At 33.9% G+C, this 22,733-nt stretch overlaps 1 protein-coding gene across 1 annotated transcript; it reads right to left on the bottom strand.

Annotated features, from left to right (window-relative positions):
- Positions 1-100: 100 nt before the first annotated feature.
- Positions 101-20,678, bottom strand: LOC125074309 (protein artichoke). Its single transcript, XM_047685602.1, has 19 exons — positions 20,547-20,678; positions 19,495-19,762; positions 18,805-18,974; positions 18,575-18,727; positions 18,087-18,190; positions 16,566-16,664; positions 15,678-15,779; positions 14,722-14,866; positions 13,123-13,377; positions 11,731-11,903; positions 10,865-11,068; positions 9,748-9,982; positions 8,799-8,998; positions 7,990-8,074; positions 7,457-7,652; positions 6,783-6,860; positions 6,121-6,318; positions 3,415-3,682; positions 101-2,746 (listed from the first exon to the last, which is right to left on the bottom strand). The coding sequence occupies exons 2-19, from the start codon at positions 19,754-19,756 to the stop codon at positions 2,308-2,310; spliced, it is 3,366 nt and encodes a 1,121-aa protein (XP_047541558.1). The 5' UTR covers positions 19,757-19,762; positions 20,547-20,678; the 3' UTR covers positions 101-2,307.
- Positions 20,679-22,733: the final 2,055 nt, after the last annotated feature.

Raw genomic sequence — 22,733 nt, 5'->3', positions numbered from 1 at the left:
AAAAATCACAAATAGAGATTCTTAGGACGAAAAAATTAAATTAAAGCCACAACATATGGTGTAAAGATATAAAAAAAAAAAACATTACAATTTAGGCGGGAAATAAAAAACATAACCTAAAAAAATATAATTTTCAATACAATGTAAACAATAATATAATTACGTCAGCCGTCTTATGCTTAGTTTTACAATATTTTTACTGTTTTACAAAAGAAACGTAACTTGTAGGGAAATTGAATTTAACCAAAAATATATATATAAGTATGTACTTTTTAGTATCAAATCGAAAAGCTATATTATTATCTTGGTGTGAGTGACTGCTACGCTTAACATTCCAAACGTCATACTACTGTACTAGTGTGCGTGTATTTAGTGGTCAACGGTTGGTAACTATATTTTTCGAAGGTTCTCAGCTTTGATAGTCTCTCTAGACGAATAATAAAAATTTTACAATAACAGTATTTGTTCAAATAATTTTAAAATTATAAATGATTTTTATTTAATTAATTTAAATTGCACAACGATGAAAAGACTCACTTCCGAGTCACGCAACTCAATTTAAACGCACTGTAATTTAATTTATATTTTTGAACGAATTGAAAGGTGATTGTAATATTTTAGTCATGCTGAAATTTCTATAATGCGATTTATGAGATAATAATTTAACTAACGATTTTATCAACTACTACAATTATTTACGACTCTTTCTTCCTCAAAAAGTGGATATACGTCGTTGACCTTGCGAGGAAACCTCACAGCCCCTCTGCCTTGTCATTGCGGAGAAAAGTATCCAAAAGTTCAACAGAAAACTTCGTCCCGCACTGTTTTATTTGACACAAAGATGGCGTCCCAATTGGCGCATATCGATAACGCAAAACACTCATTAAAAATGTTATTCTACAAAATTAAGTCGAAGGTATATATATATATATACCGAGGGAGTATTGTATTACATAATATTCCAATGTAAATAAAAAAAAATCTTGTGATTGATACCTTAGGGAAAAAAGCGAAAAAAAACTAATGCAGATATTACCATATTGCTATTACATTAATCGTTTTGGAAAAGAGTACATAGCATAGGAATGTTGTACGTTAACATATATATTTTTTAAAGTTATTTCGGTAAATATTATCGATAAAAAAAGTAATTAAGGGAGATTAAACGAAGTTATTTTGATCGTATCCACACCTCATGGTTGTCTGGAAGAGATCGCTGATAGCTGTAAGACTTGTACATCATGGTGTATTTAATGTATAAGTTTATATATAATAAAGAAAATAATTTGTATTGTGTTTGTCTTTTCATGTAAGCTTGAGCCCCGTAAACTTGCCAGTTGTAAACTGAAATTTCATCTTACAAATGTAATCTACATTTGTAAGATGAAATTTCAGAATTATTTACAATTGATAAATTTCTTCTTCTAAGTATTTACACTAAGTGATGTTTAACAGTTTTTGGTAATAGAATCAGTGTTAAGGCTATTACAAATTGGGCATAATAAAATCAAGCCCAAGTCATTTTTGAAAAAAAAAATTAAGTACAAAAGTTTTTCTAAAGACGACTGATAATACATATCATATTTTGTGACATTCGACAGGAAATAAAAATATGGCAGTATCATTATTTGGATGCAATTAATTATAGTAATGTAATTCATAAATATTTCAGAATATCCTTAAAATATAATAATAGTTGTCTTTTTGTTTAAATACGTATAAATAAAACTTCATATTTTGACTTTGAATTATTCAACTGTCAAAGTGACAGAGCAATTGGCGGGAAATTATTTTGAGCAACCCTCGTTAAATAATGAATGAGGATCCGTATTATAAGAAAATATTTATATCGCAACTTTTTGATGATTTAAATGTCTTTTATGTTGAACGATTTTTGTTGTTATTAATATTTTTGCATTTAAATACCGAACTCACCATCAAAAATGTTTTTTTTTATGACATTTTATGAATTAAATAATAAAATTGTATAATATGTGTATGAATTAAGTAGTAAATTTGTCATTAATGAGTATTTTAAACAGCAAAAGCCGCATTTATGGACGGAATAAAATAAACGTTTTTGATCTGTTTTAAACACGAATTTTTCACGGTTTTTCAAATAATAATAAGCAAGGTACTAATCATCCTGCTTAACCAATAAACGTATCATACTTTTCTCGGAGTCTCTTTGTTATCAAATATATAAATTAGAAAGAGACACAAAAACTACGTCTTTCAATAAAAGCAAAAGTCAAAACCTCTTAAGGTCAATTAGTTTTTTCCAAAATAAATATATATATAAAATAATCAAATATCCAAATCAGCTAATCTCCTAAAACAAACGCCTAAAAATATGCAGAGCGTTATCAAAATCGAATCGCTTACTAGGCCAAGCACGCTATTCTTGCCGAACCAACCATACTTGACCTTCTTTTTCGACAACCTCCTTTTGTCAACTGTCAATTTCTTCGGCCATGAATCGAAGTTCGACGGGACTATTTGACATTGGCTGTCAAACCATTTGCGCGCGAAACCGTTGGAACTCTTCGCTTGGATGCAAATGTCGGCGCCATTTTGGACTGTTGCTTTGAAATATTTTTCAACCGGTATCGTCAGGGAACGGAGGGTGTAGGAAATATCTTGGCTGAAGTACAATGTGTTGTTTTTGTCCCTTATGTAAAGATAAAAATCGGCGACGTCGTCGGCTGTCGGTACATACCAATGCGCGTATATTGACGTCTGTGAGCTGAAAAAGAAAAAGTTTTTCGTATATCAAACACCAATCACGGCTTGTAGCAAAGACAAATTAACAAATTTGAGGTTGAATTTACGCGATATCATTGGTCGAAATCTCGAACGATCTAAAATTATCATTGTTGATTTGTCAAAAAAACCGCGTTTTAAATGTCGTCAAAGTTGTTATCGGAACTTTGGATGTAAAATTATATGTAGTTACGTGGAATAATCTGGTATGATGTGGAATTATAGCAATGAGAAACTAGTATACGTATCTTAAGTCTGTTACGGCCCGGCCGAGTTCGCTCTATAAATAAGGATAACCTTGCATGAGTTCTCGAAAGGCTAAAAATAATGGTATCCCATAAGGGGTATTTGTCTGAGTGAAAGCGATTCGAAAAATTTATTAATTATTACTCTCTATAATAGAGAAGTTTCCTCCTCACGTTCACATCACTTAACGCATTTATTTAACGTGTTGGTCTATGCTCTATTTTACTAAAGTTTACCAGAACGTCCGCCCTACTTTTCTCTGTGCTATTTTATCATAAAACTATCAGTTTCTCTGAAAAATCCAAAACAATCTTACGCACTTTGACATAACATTCTTTTTTTGCATGACGATTCAAAAGTACTTCCAAGAGCCTAATAAATAAAATTCATTATAAAAATGCTTACTATTGCACATCCCTGAACAAGACATCAGGTTCGGACGTAAAATCGTACTCAGTGTTGCCATAATTCCTTATTTTATCGTTCAACTCGACGTTGCTGGCGCACAATAATCTTTCCTCGTCCAAATTCAGGAAGTTCTCGTTTTCCAATGTCGGCGGCTCGAAGCAAGTGATGTTTTTATATTTATTGTCCTCCGCCAACACCGACGCGGGTAATTTTTGTATGTAATGCTTCAGAGGACGAGTGAAGCAATCGCATTTGAGTCTATTATCTGTAATATAAATTAAGTATTTTATCATTAAAATATTTATTATTGTGTATAATAGTTATAAATATAATATTTAGGAGATTCCTTTAACTATACAACTGGCTGGAATGAATAAAATAAAAAAAAATAAAACAAAAGCGCGCGAAACCGTTTCAAACCGTCATTACTTTTGCTTTTTAGGACAGTAAGGTCAATATTGGCGCGACTTGTTTTTTTTTTTTTATGGCATTGTTTGGCGGACGAGCATATGGGCCACCTGATGGTAAGTGGTCACCACCGCCCATAGACAAAGGTACTGTAAGAAATATTAACCATTCCTTACATCACCTATGCGCCACCAACCTTGGGAACTAAGATGTTATGTCCCTTGTGCCTGTGATTACACTGGCTCACTCACCCTTCTAACCGGAACACGACAATACAGAGTACTGTTATTTGGCGGTAGAATATCTGATGAGTGGGTGGTACCTACCCAGACGGGCTTGCACAAAGCCCTACCACCAAGTAAAATTTTGTTAAAAGTGTTATTTGTGTTCTATTCGGATCTGTAAGCTCAACTGAGTGAGTAATTTACTTCAATATGTATGATTTGGTGATTTATTTATGTTAAGACAAATTCGAAGTTAGAACTATTTGGTTTGTTAGGAAATTGTTTAAACTAACTTATATTCTTGTCTTTTTTTAATCTATTTCACTTCTGTACGCTCAATATATATTTATTGTATTTTTTTTTTTTAAGAAAAGTCGAAATATCCCAAATTAATTGGGGAATTTCTAATATTCCTATTTACCCCTCCTTTTAAGCTTATCACTTGTGTAAGGAGTGGGGACGACACTAGCCAAGTAAAACAGTGCGCTAGATATATATATGTCGGAGGAAGACATGAGTCGGTTTGATTGATGTTTGCATGTATAACACGATATTATTTGTTTACATTTTAATATGTTTTAAAATTCTTGAGATATTTGATTTGTTATATTTTTTTACGAAGTTATAAACCATACTCATTTTATAAAAGTTATGAATATTGTATTTCTTGTAACGACCAATCAGAGCGAAGCATTTGCATCGAGCGGGGTCGAGGCGCCATCTGGTTGACAGAGGTTGAGACAGGTTTGACGGATACATTTTGTTTGATTAGAAAAAGGGACCGATCGAGTTGGATCTTGAAAAGTGTAGAAGACTGCCTATAAAAGGTCAGATCGGTGCCCTGAACCCGCTGCTCAGTGTTGTTACTCGTTAAAGTGTTAATTTGTTGACTTTATATTAATTAAAATACTGTAATTACGTGATAGTTGTGTCTTGTGCTTGTTCTTTACCCTAATGACGGCCACTAAGCCCGTAACCATTGACGACGATGTCAACAAGAATGATGTTCTCCGACATATACATGTGTAAATATTTGTACGTAATTTTATGGTATAAGATTCCATTTTTAATTAATAAAATCTATCTAAGATTGGGTTGCCTGGAAGACATAACTAATTATCCATAAGCCCGCCCATTGTACGTATATATATTGAATTCCATATTTAAAAAAATCTATTGTATATATTCACAGATATTAAACAAAAAAAAAACGAATACAAATTCCCGGTAGTGCGAAACGACGCTTCTTTTATTGATACGTCGTAAGTGCCAGTTTAATATAATTAATTATTGACATTAAGTATTTGAAACGGGATATTTATTTTTATTTGGTGGAGATCGATATTTCGACATTATCTACGAATGTCTTGTTCACATAAAAAACATGGTGAATACACCGTTTCAAATACTTATAGTAAAAAAAATAACCATCTTAATTTAAAATCTTAATTATTGACGTTTTAACAAATCGTTAATTACTACACACTACCGGGCATTCCCTTCGATTTCGCTTCGGGTTCGCTTTTGTTGCTTTGCTTTAACTGACTTTTGATTTACCCAATAATTGTTGGTGATGTAAGGAATCAAAGTGTACCCCAATCATCTAAATCTGTTCAGGCCTTTGATCGTTACGGTGGAATAAAAAAACTCACATACATATGAACCCCGAAACCATTACACACCTTATTGAACAGTCGTGTTAATGTTTATAAAATTTTAATTGTATTGCAATATTTTTTCTGCTCAAATCAATAAATTATACCGTATGTTGTAATGTTCCAACCAATGTTACTTGGTGAAAGGTCTATGAGTGGTGACCACTCACCATCTAGGGGCCCAGTAGCCAGTCCGCCTACTTATTTAAAAGCAAATGTATTTTCGAAACAAAATCAACCAGCTCTCAGTGAAATTCCGTCATATCCACCAACCTTTATTAAAGGGTTGTGGTGGGTTATGATCCTAAAACTTCAACTTAAAATAAACATCTCAAAAAACTTGTTAATGCACTAATAAAACATTTAACAAATACTAAACAATGTAGGCGATAAATTAAGGCCTTAAAAAAAATCACCTTCGAAATATACTTGTAAGCCGTTATCTCGTATCATTTTAACGATTTCCGGATAAAAACTCGTCAGATAATTTTTCCGGACGTCCAACACTTTGAAAAACTTCGCCTTCACCAAACTGTCCACTGGCAACACTTCCAGCGTGTTATTCTGTAGATACATCTCAGTTATATTGTCTGGAAGATTGAAAGTCGTATCCGCTGGAACAGAAAAACAATTCGAAATTCAAAACTTGGAATGCTATTATATATACTATATAAGTACCCACTCATCAGATATTCTATCGCCAAAAAACAGTATTCTGTATTGTTGTGTTCCGGTTACAAGGCTGAGTGAGCCAGTGTACCTACAGGCACAAGGGACATAACATCTTAGTTCCCAAGGTTGGTGGCGCCTTTGTTTATAGGCGGGCTAGCACAAAGCCCTACCACCAAGTAAAATAACTTACATTAACTAATAGACAACAGTAGACAATGTTTATACATGGTAGTCGATTACCTTTCATCTCTCTTCCACACTATTCACATCTCTGTTGCACTCAAAACGGTTAGAAAAAAAAAAAAATATTTGTATACTTATTCGAAACAACAATTGCTAAGACTTTATATAGAAAATCTTTATATATAACCGACAATAAAAAAAAAAAAAATCGAAATATACTTACACGTCCTCGATACCAGATCTTTCAGCTGATTATTAGACAGATCTATAACTTCCAATGACGTTAAGTTACCTAGTACATCTAGAAAATAAATTAAAAAAATACATCAATTTGCAAGGATTGAATAAAACATTTATATCTCTTTTCATTGCGATATATGTGAAAGAGATATAAAACCAAGTAATATATACTCCTCAAATTCAAAATTTTAATTAAGACTCTATCTAGAAAAATCTACCAATTAAATAACATTATTAATTTATCGTTAATGGCCGAGATGGCCCAGTGGTTAGAACGCGTGCATCTTAACCGATGATTTCGTGTTCAAACCCAGGCAGGCACCACTGAAATTTCATGTGCTTAATTTGTGTTTATAATTCATCTCGTGCTCGGCGGTGAAGGAAAACATCGTGAGGAAACCTGCATGTGTCTAATTTCAACGAAATTCAGCCACATGTGTATTCCGCCAACCCGCATTGGAGCAGCGTGGTGGAATATGCTCCAAACCTTCTCCTCAAAGGGAGAGGAGGCCTTTATCCCAGCAGTGGGACATTTACGGGCTGCTTATGTTATCGTTAATCAAAAATAAAATAAAATATGAATTAATATATCTTGCATGAAAATCAATAAAATACTTAATAATAATAATAATAATGAAAAGATAAACAAAAACTTACTATTCCGAATATCATTAATATAGTTGTTGGACAGATTCAACTTTTTCAATTTCTTCCCGCCAAAAGTTATGTCAAACGTGACAACCGGTATCTCGTTGTGACTCAGGTCGACTTCCATGAGTCTGTACGGTATCCAAGGATTCGATGGGAACATCTTCCTTGTTAGAAAACCGAATTGATTGTGGCTTAGGTTCACCTAAAATTATGAAGTATATTATTATATGTCGGAAATGAAGTCATGATCGCAACTATTGGAACGCCAGCTCCATCTATTGGAGCTCAACAGCGTCTAAGTCGTGGCAGTCCTCCGGGCTGTGCTTAGTTCTGCTCGGTCAGCGGACAATTTACTTCTAGAAGCTGTCTCGTGTTCTATATAGACTGTACATAGTAGAAGTGAAGTATTTTGGATAAAGAAGTTAGTCAGTTTTGTAGTATTATAATTAAGTGGTCTCCCTTGAGATTAGCCGCCGTGACCAAAATCGATCAAGACGACGTCATTTCCCATATATATGTATGTATATATAAATATTCACCATTTCCAGTGACAGACAGTCGTCTAGAAGTCCATTCGTTTTGTTGTCTATCTTGTCCAGTTTGTTGTAAGAGAGATCCAATTTCCTGTAAACCATACCAAAAACAATCAGCATGGATTTTAAAAAAGTAAATTTGCAAATAAATAAATACAAATAAAGCCTTATATACTAAGTGCTAAAGCTAATTCCTTTGTAAATAAATCGAACATTTTCAAAAGTAGATTTGGAGCTTATTCATGTAGCAGACTTTTTTTTTATGACAGAGGTGGCAAACGAGCAGGAGGCTCACCTGATGGAAAGTGACTACCACCGCCCATGGACATCTGCAACACCGGGGGGCTTGCAGGTGCGTGTTCAACCGACACATACAAGTTTCCTCACGATGATTTCTTTTATATTTACGTTATAATTATTGTATAGTTTTAAGTCTAAGTGTTGACAAAGAATTCCGATTTACGGATAAATCCAATGGGGTTTTTGTTACATCGTCGTCAATATAAAAAATGTATATTCAATAAATAAATAAATAAATAAATAAATAAAATAAATAAATGTTTTCCTTCACCGCCGAGCACAATAAGAATAATAAACAAAAAATAAACAAATAAAAATAAAGCGGTACTTGATTGAGTTGGAACCCATAATCTTCGATCAAGATTAACAAGGGGCCATCTCGCCCTTGAATATAAATCAAATATTTAGAAAGATAATATTAAATTAACAACGTCATTATACAAAAACCGAAACCAATTTTTATGCTATCGTTACACTAAAAATCGTCACAGTAATATGTGCTCTAACACGCTTACCTTAAAGAAACTAATCCTTTGAAAACTTCGTTCGGTATCCTCTCCAGTTGATTACCGCGTAGCGACAGATCCAACAGCTGCTGCATGCCGTTGAACGTCCTCGGGCCCAAGTCCGTCAGCTGGTTGTACGACAGGTCGAGTTTGAATGTTGTGGGCAAGTTACCGAACGCGGATTTGGAGAGCGATGTGAGGTTATTGTACTGTAAACAAAAATTAACTTATCGGATGAAATTTTTTAAATACAATTTTTATACTAAATGCTTATATACATAGAATAATTAATGATTTATTATTTATTTAAAATAGGGTGACAATGCGCGACCAATTTTTGGAACTATGACGTTGTCCCTTGTACCTTTAGTTACTCTGACCCTTCAAACTGTAACTCAACAATAAGAAGTATTGCTGTTTGATAGAACGTGGGAGGAGTGGTACCAACCCAGATGGACTTGCAAATTCTCTACCATCAACTAAGATAATATTTTTAACAATATTTTAATAAATAACGTTGAAGGTACTCGGAGAAAATTTAATAATAAAAATATCTCGTACAAGAACTTTTAATTGGCCATTTAAAGATCTATTCACTCGAGAAGACACAACTCTCCGCGTTAAAATAATTACTTTTAAAAATTATTTTAACAAATAAAATCAAATTTGTACTCTTCTGCTGTCATTACTCTTAGTCGCCTCACACACACTAAGACATCTTGTCATGAGCGTCACTTACTTATGTACGCCGATTGTAATTTAAAGTGGTGGGGCGCACCTTCATGAATACATCTGTACAAGTTAATTAAGCACTTAGCTTTTCTAGAAGCTCACTCTTTTAAACATAAATAAACTTCCTAGTGGCAAGCCTACAAAGCTTCTGTGCTCGAGGTAAATTAATTAAAAAACGGGTTTTCTCGAAATCACATTCAGAGAAACGATAAAACGTCAGACTTACCTGCAAATACAAATACTGCAAGCTGGTCAACGTGTTCAAGGCCTCCCAGGGGGGCCTGGTCAGCCCGTTGCTCGACAGGTCCAGCGACTGCAGCGTCAGCAGGCCGGCGAAGGCGGAGCTCGTGAGGCGGTCGGCCAGCGCGTTCGCGGACACGTCGAGCCGGAGCAGCGCGTTCATCGTCGGCCACGTGTTGTACGCGATTTCCGACAGGTTGTTGTGGGCGAAGTTCAGTTCGCTTCAAAAAAGATAAATACGTTTAAAAATATAATCATATACTACTACTGAAAGGCATAATTAAAAAAAAAGATGGTAGATTTTTTTTAGGAAAACAAAATGCCCTAATATTAGAAGAATCAGCGAATCAAATTGAACTATTTCTTTTTTGTTCTTTAATTATTGTTTATAATTTTTAATATAATTCCCAATATATATATTGTATTTATTTAGAAATATCGGCGTTATGGACATACCCCAAAAAATAATTACCGACTCGCAGTCGAGTAATAGGTGATTTATAAATCAAAAACATGTACAGTCAGGGTAAGAAAACCAATCAAGTCGTAAACTCTTAGTACATTTTGTAACTAAAGCATTAAACGGAAAACTGCACATAAAATTAAACTAACATAGTATGATAACTAGGTTCAAAATAGTGTACATTGCGACGCAATATGTCAAACTCAATCGGTAAAGCAGATTATCGCTCATACTGAGCACACGAAAATAGACCTTAAGGTGACGAACCTTTTCTTACCCCGACTGTACATGTACATGTTCAGCTTGTAAATTTCCCGCTGCTGAGCCTCCTCTCCTTTTGAAGAGAAGGTTAGGAGAATATTCCACCACGCTCCAATTGATTGATTGGTGTGAATATTACTTCTATTATTTAAACCAGATATACAGACTTAAATAGACCACCTGGTGATAAATGTTTACCGTCTACCTAGGCACATATTTCTAAAATTAAACAACGTCAATACGCTTATACACAAGTAAGATGTTATTTCATTTATTACACTGGCTCACTCACCCTTCAAGCTAAACACAAAAAATATTTCTCCTTTCCCGTAGAAACAATCGCAATTATTAACATTAGCTACCTTAAAACTATACTCACCCCAAACTAATGGGTATTTGGAAGATCTTGGTAAGATAGTTATAGCTGATGTCCAGTAGTCTGCAACTGGCCAACTTCGCCAGACTACCGCGAGAGACGTCCTGCAATTTATTGTGCGACAGGTCCAGCTCCAGGACCGTCGGTATCGTACCGAATGTCGCTGGCTTGATACGCTCCAACGAATTGTAACTTAGATTGAGGAATCTAGGAAACGAAACATATCATTTTAATTTATCATTCTATCTCTTTCTCCAAAAGACAATTCTCTATTCGAACATAATATTTTTTTCAAATTTATAATAAAATACCTGCCCACATAAAAAATGTAAACTCATTTAACGCATTTAAGACCAAACTGGCCAATTAAATAAAAGTACATGCACTTTAAAAAAAAAAACGCGTTGAGTGGGTAGCACTTAAAATAGCTGTAATAATTATTGTTTAAGACGAACAGAATGTTATATTACCATTAATGTGTCTTTTCATGTAAGCGACCTATGTCTTTTTGAGAATAAATGTCTATAAACAATAAACAATATTTTTTTGAATTAATATTGTCCTAATCACTCTGATAATTAGATCGTCGTGGTGGTTATATTGGTCGTTTTATGTTCATACGTGATTCTGTACGTAATGTTATATTGCCCTTCGTTTTGTAATGTTATGCCTAAATTTACACATGGGGACCGAGAACTTTTAAACGATGCAACGGATTTAAATGAAGTTTTCATCAATAAACAAAGAGATTCAAGAGGAAGGTTACAATACATGCAAAATAAATAATTTACCAAAACAAGAAATTTACTTTTGATGTTAATGTCGTGGAAATTCGGATCGGTTAGCTAGTTTTATTAAATCGAAGTCACCTTATAGAGAACAAGTTCTGGAAGACGGCGTTGTATATGTCCGTGAGGTTGTTGTGCGACACGTCGACCGTGTGCAGCTCGTACAGCTTCGGAAACGTCGCTTTGGGTATCGTCGTTATGAAATTATACGACGCGTTCAACACACGGATACCTGTCATGTTGTGGATCGGTATCTACAATATTATTATTAATTATTAAAAAAATATTACATAGGATAAATTAATTTATACAGGATGATTATAAGCGTAGTAGTGATGAGCCTGAGCGTAGAGAGTGGGAAGAGGCCGACCTAAGAAAACATGGATGAAGTGTGTCAAGAGGGATATGAGAGGATGTGGACGATCAAATGACGAATAATAGAGGAATGGAAAGAAAAGATGCTGCGCCCCCCAAATAGATGAGGACGCGGGCAGTAAAATAAGGTTCTAAAGGAATATAAACATTACAATGTTATCTGACTATCATCGCACAACCAAACTACTCAGTACAGGAAGCTGACATTTGGTACATAGGTTTACTTTATAACGCAATCATCCGCTATGAGAGGAATTTTGAAAATTAAGTATAAATGGGGGGGGGCGTATTTTGTGTTTAATGTATGACTAGTTGTCGCCCGGAATCACTTGCGTAAAATAAGCCTATGTTCTTCCTCGGGATATAAACTTGCTTCAAAACAAATTTCATCAAATACCATTCAGTGGTTTGGATCGTGAAAGAGCAACAGACAGACATGCAGTTAGTCGCTTTACAATATTAGTATAGACTAGTGGGTTGCCGGCAAAACTTCGCTTTTATTCAAAAGAGTTTTTACGAATTTCGAAACCTGTGACGGGTTTTATTTTGATTTAATGCCATTGTAAACTACAAGTCACTCATCAACATTTGGCACCAAAACGATGAAACCTTTCATAATTGTAGTTTGTCGATGACAATTTACTTTAACATGTTAATATTTTTTTTACTTATACAGCCGTAGCACCGCTCCCCAACCTTCAAAATGAGACCACAACCGACTTTTTATGTGCAACTACCGTCCCATAATCACTGGGACAAAGATCGGTTTACGCTATTTTTATTTTTAGCATTAGCAGCCTGTAAATTTCCCACTGCTGGGCTAAAGGCCTCCTCTCCCTTGAGGAGAAGGTTTGGAGCATATTCCACCACGCTGCTCCAATGCGGGTTGGCGGAATACACATGTGGCAGAATTTCGTTGAAATTAGACACATGCAGGTTTCCTCACGATGTTTTCCTTCACCGCCGAGCACGAGATGAATTATAAACACAAATTAAGCGCATGTAAATTCAGTGGTGCCTGCCTGGGTTTGAACCCGAAATCATCGATCTCTGCTCAGCTCTGCTCCCTTACGCTATTAATAAATAAAATTATCTCACCTGCCCCATACTAGTGAACTCATTGTGCGAAACTTGCAGTTCATTCGCGTACGTATTTTCATCGAACGCATTCTTATCGATATCTTTCAAATTATTAAAACTCAAATCCAACAGCGTCATGTTGTTGCAGTTCTGAAAAGCGCCGGGTTCGATTCTCGACAGAGAATTGTGGGATATATTCACGACGGCCAAGTACAAATCAGTGAACGCTTGCTTGTCGATCAACGTTATGTTGTTCTCTGCGAGATTGATTAGCTAAAGGGGAAACAAAGGAATTAGTGAAACAGGGATTTTTTTTGTATGATATCCGTAGGGGGACGAGCAAATGGGCCATCTAATGGTAAGTGGTCACCACCGCCCTTAGACAATGGCGCTGTAAGAAAAATTAACCATTCCTTACATCGCCAATGCGCCACTAACCTTGGGAACCAAGATATTACGTCCCTTGTTCCTGTAGTTACACCAGCTCACTCACCCTTTAAATCGAACACAACAGTACTGAGTACTGCTGTTTGGCGGTGGATTATCTGATGAGTGGGTGGTACCTACTCAGACCCCAGACGGGCTAGCACAAAGCCCTACCACCGAGTGTATATTTATTTATTTATAATACAAAACTGTATCCTTATAACTGGTTGTCCTTATTCGATATCACAGCACGTTTAATAATAATATTTAAAATAAGTCTCTACGTTATATAGGATATATTCCAGGTGGCAATCCTTGTGAGCTCGCTCAGGCTGCAACAAAATAAAGTCTACCCTGTCGGCTATCACGGTGAGGGTGCGTAACGTGCGCGTTAGCCTCTGACTGATAGGAAATTTTGTTTCTAATAAACTTCATAATTAATTTCGAACATTATTGGGACCAAAGTAGATTTAGAGAATCAACATTTATTTTCACCTCACTTTTTTCTTTAATTTTTTAATATTTCTTTTATCACCTTAATATTTATTTTATATTATGTGGATGACTTAACAATACTCAACATATATCACTATAGACATTAGCGCCGTAAAATATACATTCCTTACATCGTCAAAGAGCCTTGTCTGTACACTGGCTCACTGACCCTTCAAACCGGACAAACATTAATACTCATTATAGTTATTTGGCGGTAGAATACACGGTGATGCATAGATGGTAGCTTGGTGGAATACTTTCTAAGTCTCTCAAGGATAACGGACTTAACCCAGCTGGTAGATACAGATGTATTTATTACAATATATACTAATATTTTTTTTTTTTTTAGTATCATTTCTATCTTTGTTTTATTTTATTTTTTTGTGTTCAGTACTAAGATTTCTGTATTTAATTTCGTGGTGTACAATAAAGTATATTAACATTAAAAAATTAGATGTTTTTTGTAACGTCGTTTTGAAAAATCTACTAAACCGATATAGATAAAACTTATATCAGAAGATGCGGCGCCTTTCGGAGATTTTTTTAGTATCAAAGCAGCTGATCTTCGTGGTTTCATCCGCTTTAAATGTTGACTATTATGACTTATATATTTAAAACTCTTGTATATTATATATTTGACATAATTTTACGAATTTAAAGTACAAAATAAGTTTAGTTGAATGGTTCTTAGCTCACCTCTGCATATTTGACCTGCTGGAACATCTGGTAATCGACCTTCGTAATGAAGTTCCTCGCCAGATCCACTGTTCCTATGCGAGTCACCGCTGAGAACGTCCCTCTGCCCACGTCTGATATTTGATTGTCCTGGAGGTACAGACGTCTAAAAAACATTTATCAATTTTAAGATTTAAATTTTCGATGGATGTTTGTGAGATTTGTTTTGACTACATCTTTTTGCTTTTTCTTCTATGGCATAGGTTGGCGGACGCCTGATGGTAAGTTGTCACCACCACCCATAGAAATAAAAAACTATGCATATCGTTCTGGCACGTCACTACAAAACGATAATTACAAAAAAAACATTGAACACATGAAACATTCGTCCCGTTTCTCTTAAACTTGGTGGTAGGGCTTTGTGCAAGCCCGTCTGGGTAGGTACCACCCACTTATCAGATATTCTACCGCCAAACAGCAATACTCAGTATTGTTGTGTTCCGGTTTGGAGGGTGAGTGAGCCAGTGTGACTACAGGCACAAAAGATGTAACATCTTAGTTTCCAAGGTTGGTGGCGTATTGGCGATGTAAGGAATGGTTAATATTTCTTACAGCGCCATTGTCTATGGGCGGTAGTGACCACTTACCATCAGGTGACCTATTTACTCGTCCGCATTTAACAGCCGTAACATTAGCAGCCTGTAAATTTCCCAATGGGCTGACCTCCTCCCGTTGAGGAGTAGGTTTGGTGGATGCTCATTTGGCAGAATTTCATTGAAATTAAGACATATGCAGGTTTCCTCACGATGTTTTCCACCGCCGCCTAGCACGAGATGATTTTAAACAAATGAAAATTGAGTGTTGCTTGTCTGGGTTTGAACCGCAATCATCATTTAAGATGCACGCGTAACCCCGGGGCCGTATCGGCCATCCCTATTGATTTCACTTCAAATTCCAAACTTAAAATTAATAAATACCTCAAAAACCTCATCCCTCTGAAGCTGTTCGTGTCCAATTTCTTAATCTTATTATTGTCCAAATGTACAACTTTTATGACCGTATTTCTCGCGAACATACCTCTGAAACAGACATATCGATATTAAATTATCTAATTCTATTATAAAATATATACAAACAACCTTTACGACTTTATGATAGGTATAGTCCATTCGAATCGAAGTAGGTATTACTTGGGATTTGATTATGGCTCGGTACATTGTGCTACTAAGCTTTTTCGCTGGAAAAACGCTGTAGGGGGGGGGGTACGTGGGGCTCACCGGCGCTGAAAGTGCCGGAATACACACTAAAAAACCAGCGGTACCCACTCTTTCTTTACTGGCTGGCCCACCTTGGGCCTCCAAGCTAGTGGAGTTCCCGGGGTGTGCTCTACTAATCTTATATATTAATAGCGTAAGCTGATTTTTGTCCCGGTGATTATGGAACAATAGATGCACATAAAAAATCGGTTATGGCTCATTTTGAAGAGCTCCAGCCGTAGATGTGCAGAAAAATAAAGAGCATTCTTGATTGCATATTGTTACAATTTAACAGAGAATTAAATTCAGAGAATAAAAGTTACTAATCGGTTAGAGAGCGATGCAACGACTGTATAAGAAAAACATGGAAAACGTAAACAAAAGTACGAACTCTTGCGGAAGACCCACTAGTAGTTCTTGACTAATATATCTTTATTTATAATACAACACTATTGCACTTAACTACTTATATCCACTTTAATTTTTCTTCCAAAGCGATAACGACTTCGTCAAAATTCAAAACGCCATTTTATCACAAATCCATAATTAACATCATAGATTATTCATTGACCAATGATATCGCGTAAATTCGATGTCAAATGTAGTTACCTCGGTATTTCCGGAAGTTGATTGTGACTCGCATTACACCATCCGAGTTTAGTCAAATCACCGATATGGCTTCCGTCCAATTTGGTGATGTGGTTGTAACTGAAAGAATAATACAGAAACTAACCTTACCGTATATATATTAAACAATATGTATTTATTAATAATAATACTATATAGTTCAAATTAAATTTAAGAAACCAAGAACATATCTGTGGAGATAAAAATATTAAAAAAAAAACAAAATCAGTTGACCTTGAATTATTTAAAATGATGAATCAAGTATAATTTAATTTAAGTTCTAAACTCTACAATTTCAAGCAGAACTCACCCTTATTACATCCTTTGTTAGCAGAAAATTTATAATCATATATTAAATTAATAATTATAATTACTAGACTCGCAAAAAATAGTAAATTATATTCGGCAGTATACCGAATACCGAATATTCGGCGAGCCTCCTGACCGAATAGCAGAACATTAGGCAAAAGTATTCGGTCGGATTTTATCCCCAAAAACTTGCAGACGTTGAAAAATTCTTAACTTATCTAATACAGAAGAGGATTATGTACCAATGTCTACTTAAATTATTTTAAGATAAATGAATATATACCTAATGAATGGATTTATTGATGTATTCGGCCGAATATAGAAGCAGGCGAATAGGACGAATACCGAATAGTAACCGAATATTCGTTGCAAGCCTTATGATTACATTATTGACTTAAAACAAGTTTAGTTACCCGGGGGGGGGGGGGTAAATCATGTCAATTTTAACCAAGGATTGTAGGTTCAAATTGAAGCTTCAGGCATATTTAGTGCAAATCAACTAGAGCCACTCTGGGTTTTAGTCTGGCAAATTTTTAGGTGGCGGGCCAAAATTAATTGGATTTAAAAAGATATACAATATTTTTTTCTACTATGAATGAGTTTATTTATTTATTAATTGTGTGTATCCTTTCAATATTATACAAAATTCAATCATTAACATTTTTTATATTGACCCGATTACACTCGGCACTGACTAGTACCATTAACAAAAGTACCATTGACAAATCATAATTCTCTTTTTGTAATTGTAAAGAATGCTTTTAATATATTTTATTTTGTAAATGGTAACAAGTTTTATTGTACGGTAACGCGTTCACATTTATAATATCATCAAGAAAAAATATTAAAGATTAATTGAAAAATTAACCTAAATGGCTTAAAAGTAAATATTTTTTCTGAGTTTCATTGCGTACCGTCTTCTTAGATATTAAAAACAAATAATAAGAGTAATTTAAGAGCAAAAGATAAAAAGAACATATCCATGCTAATATTATATATGCGAAAGTAACTCTGTCTGTCTGTTGCTCTTACACGGCAAAAACACTGAACCGAGTATGACGAAATTTTCTATGAAGCAATCTTGAACTCCAGGGAAGATATAGCTGACATTATATGCCTTAAACCTGACGACCACACCCTAAAACCAGAGCAAAGCCACGGACGGCTACTATACTTAATACATCAAGAACTAACCTCAAATCCAACACTTCCGTGTCCCGTAGTCCCTTAAATTGATTCCTCTTCAGATTGACCAATCTATTACCGTGTAGATCTAATATTTTCAATTTTCTTAAATGCTGAAATAAATATAAAATAATATAAATAATACATTAATAAGAAGCCAGTGTTGCCAATGATCACTATGTTGCCTGCGAAAAAAAAATAAAACAACCTTTTAACTAGCTATGATCAGTGCTGGATTTAAACTCCAGGCACTTGGGGTTAGTGCCTAAGACAGAAAAGGTTCAGGACTATTTGGTTTTATGACAGCATTACCAGAGAACACAAGGCGACAAAATTAGGAGGATGAGAAAAAAAACTGTGCATTATTGAATGTTTTTTATCTTCAATCTTTATATAAAAAAAAATGTCATTGCAGCATTTGTGTACAGTACTTAAAAAACTAATCAGCCAATTTTCGGTAACCCTCTCAATAAGGCTTTGAAGTAAACTAAACTTACTTGAAAGGCTTCAACGGGAATATCAGACAGCAAGCCATTTACGAGATGCAACTTCTCCAGCCGTCCAACAGCCAAGCTACCAGCGAAAATGTCCTTGCTGAGTGACGTCATACTGTGTCCATCTATTGACAGGATTGTTAGGTTACCTAGAATCTAGAAAATAATTTAGTTCAAACAGTATACATATAGTACTAATATTATAAATATGTCAGTAATATTTGTTGGAATACCTTAAAAGCATCCTTTGGAAACTGGCTGATCCTTGTATTGACCATATATATTTCCTGTAAAGTTCTGTTTACACCGGCAAACGCGTAACCATCTATTGACTTTATGGGTGTGTCGATAATGTGTAACGTTCGTACTGTTGATCGATGGAGGAGTGGGCCGAAGAGATGGGCTGAAATCAGACAGGAACTCCTTGATTGAAAGAATAAAAACTTAGAAAATAGTAATCACTGATCTACAATTGATTTCTTACTCTTTGTTATATGTTTTATAATAGTATGTCATGTCATTACCAAATGTCTTAATTATTAAAAGTTCATCAATAAATATTAAAGATATTTCAGGGAAATCATTGATATATAGTATGAATAACAGGGGACCAAGAATTTTGCCTAGCGGAACACCATCTACATAAATCCCGTTTAATTATAGTACTGTGTGTGACTTTTTCCCTATGCCATTTTATTAAATCGTTATCTATTTTCAAAATATCTTTGTATCCTTATTTGTGAACAATAAAGCCCAATAAAGAGTTCAGCAGTAGAGGTAAAAAATAGATTGAAACGTAAATAAATATTTTTACATTTAAAAATCAGTTTTCGATAAAATAAAAAATAAGGCAAGTTATCAAACATAACAGTATAAATATATAGCTTTAAAAAATGTTGTAATAATAACCAAATAAAACTTACATATTTTGCATTCTTTTAATTCCAATCTTTCAACTGGCAACCCTAAACTAGCTATATTCCCCAGTCCAACACTCATGACTGCCAACCCTGTATTCTCACATTTAATGTGCAAACCTGCATCTGTCCCCTTTTGACATACGCAGGGAAACAGGAGCTGATTGTCGGACTCTTTTGGACAAGGGTATAGTGGGCCAGGTGGAATATATTCTGAATTTAAATTTGGGAGAATAGTTGCCAACATAAAAAATATCAGTATCGCCATTGTGATCTGAAAATAAATAATATTGTGTATTAAATGTGAGACAAGTGGTAACTGAAATTCCTTCTATGGTATTTTTCTTTAATTAATTTAAAAAACAAATATGCCATAAAAAATGGCCTGGGGAAATCACATGTGATAGAGAAAAATACAAGAATATTTAAACCATTATGAGGCAGCCATTCAACATAATTATTAAACAAATATGATTAACATTTTCTTATTTCATAATTTATTTTGATGATACAACTATTTTTAACATCATAAGGTAGTTCTTGTCACTACTAAGTTCTTATAGTATATGCTAACTTTAAAAGAAATGAATGACAAAAATCTATAATAAATCAATTGGACAAAAATATGTATATTTTAAAAAAATCCAATACTTATAATGACGCATTTATTACATCATTTATTTAAAAACTTTCATGTTTGAAGTGACCTTAATAATATAAATAACATTCATTAATATCGAGTTAAAAAATAGGATCTACGCGACATAATTCATCCAAGGCTATTTTAATACCAAGGAAGTACAACTATAAAAAAATAACACAAGAAATTCTTACAAGACTCACAAGGCCAATTAAACAACGAAATTGTTTTGTTTTAAAGAAAGCGGCTATAATATCCGACAATCTAATTAATTAATATTATCTAGACATATTTTTAATAACCCTTTTGATACCTTTATTATTTTTTTAATTCGTCTTAAACAAACTTTGTTAACAAAATATATGGGCTAACTTTGTAACAACTTTCACCTAAAAATAAACATGTATTAAAACGTTACCTGCTTTTAATTTATATTATAACAGCAATCACTATTATTTGTCTACTGCATTTAATATTTTAAATTAGTAAAACATAATAATTGCGAAAATAATACGCAATTTTTTTTCAGAGAAGCAATAACACAGCCCACTCCATAGTAGGAAGCACGGAACTGTCAAATTATGGATTGACAATGACAAGTTTTTCTCTTGGAAAAGACAAAGATATTACATCACACGGCCTTATTATATATGTCTATTTTAAAAATATTTTTAGTAAGATAGATTTATAATAGAAACGCGACTAAAAAATAATAAATGTGCGTCGGTTCTCAATAATTAAAGTCTATCATTTTTGATACATTATATATATTCAAGACCACATAATGATTTTATCTTCAAGTATTTTACTGGTAAAATGTACACATTCGATTTAATACATGTTTATATTCATAAAAGTAATGTATTATTTGATGTATCAATGAAAATGAATAAAATTAAATTTATCTTTAAGCAACATGTGTTGCCAGTTTAGTCCCTAAATAAAATTTTAGGGACTAAACTCTCGATAGAAAATAATATTAAAAATTTATGAATATTGTCTTTCAAATTTAAAAATAGCAGTGTTTGGTTTTTTAACTTTAGTAATATAATATTAAATCGTAAACATTCTATCTATCTATCCATTCAGTAGTGTGTTGTGTTTAAGCGTGTGAATCAATTTTAGGTTGTGTTTGTGATTTTTGATATAGGCTAACGTAAAGACCTCATTAGAAATCGCATCTTACTCAAAATTACTGACTCTTTTTCCTGAGAATACCGGCATTGTATCCCCGATCGGCCTGATATAATTGTATTAGATAGACAGGCTAGCAAGTGGACGTAGAAATAGTAACTACCACCCATAGACATTGGCACTTCAAGAAATATTATTAATATTCACCACTAACTAACTGGAAGGTATGATGTTACCCTTTTGCCTGTATAGCCTTATCCAATCGAAGAAAGAATGAATAAAAACAAACCTTAAATTACGTATTCTATGCGATTTGCTAATAGTACTGCTATATTGTGCTCTACGAATAGTTCTTGATTGAAATATATTTATTTATAATATAACAGTATTCCATATCCACTTTAATTTTACTTTCAAATTTAAACATAGATTATTTAAATTCTTGGCCAATGATATCACGTCAATTCGATGTCAAATGTTTGGCTTTTGTCCTCTTTTGGTTGGAATAGACGATAAATAAAATGGCTAACTTAAATTTCAAACGAGAACACACCAATACTTAATCCTGTTTGGCGGGAGAATATCTGAATGAGTGGTACCTACCTAGACTAAGGCAAAGCCTTAGTAAATAAAATTATTCTTAAACAGGCATGACTAGTGGTCTGGTCAGATAAAGATTTAAACACTACCTCAGGCGATAAGTTTTACACTAAAGGGATATTTATTTAATTTCATAACGTACGTATTTATTTTCTACAAGAAAATTTAGTTAATTGTAAGCCAATTTTATTTATTCAACCTTTATTGGAATTATAAAACAAGTATTTTATCTTTATTATCCTACAGAACATTATGTGCAAACTACAATCTACTTTTTTTTCCATTTGTTAAATATATTTTTGAAAACCAATTACAAAGACAAAAGTAAACAGGTTTTAATGAATAACCCTGATAAATACCTTTTTTTAAATAATCTGAGATAGATAAGAACAAATAAATTTAATTATGTCATTGTTGACATATTTATAACAAAAATGATTTTAATTTTTGATTAAATATTAAATTAAATAACAATTTCACCCGACTTTATATAAAGATTATACACAATGCCTCCAAGACAAAAGAAGAAGCAACCACCAATACGGTGCGACGAGATTCAGGGAGAACGTTTCCATGCACCAACAGAAGATGTATTCTCCCACAATTGGTGGGAAGTCTTTTGCTTCCCTTACATATTGTGTGGGAGAATATGGGATTGTTTTGTTTCGCTATGTTCTGGTACAAACCAATGTCTTGTTTATTGGATGATGATACAATGGATCGTTTGTAAAATAACTAAATTAACAACACCCGACGCCATCATATTTCCATATTATTTTTATATGTTCTGTCAAGTTATACTGCTTACTCTAGCTTTCGTGTTACTCTGGATATGGTTTGGCAAAACTGTGGTGATACCATATTTTGAAGC

Source organism: Vanessa atalanta, chromosome 27 (assembly GCF_905147765.1).
Source record: "Vanessa atalanta chromosome 27, ilVanAtal1.2, whole genome shotgun sequence".
Lineage (NCBI taxonomy): Eukaryota > Metazoa > Arthropoda > Insecta > Lepidoptera > Nymphalidae > Vanessa > Vanessa atalanta.
The sequence above is the reverse complement of the archived record's forward strand: the minus strand, read 5'-3'. Positions and strand labels throughout refer to the sequence as shown.

Excerpts from the sequence above, each read along its gene's own strand:
- LOC125074309 (XM_047685602.1), bottom strand. The coding sequence starts at position 19,756 with ATGGCGATACTGATATTTTTTATGTTGGCAACTATTCTCCCAAATTTA. Across the intron at positions 14,867-15,677 it reads AGAGGGATGAGGTTTTTGAG|ACGTCTGTACCTCCAGGACA; the intron begins GTATTTATTAAT and ends AATGTTTTTTAG. Across the intron at positions 6,861-7,456 it reads TATTAATGATATTCGGAATA|ATGTACTAGGTAACTTAACG; the intron begins GTAAGTTTTTGT and ends TTTATTTTCTAG.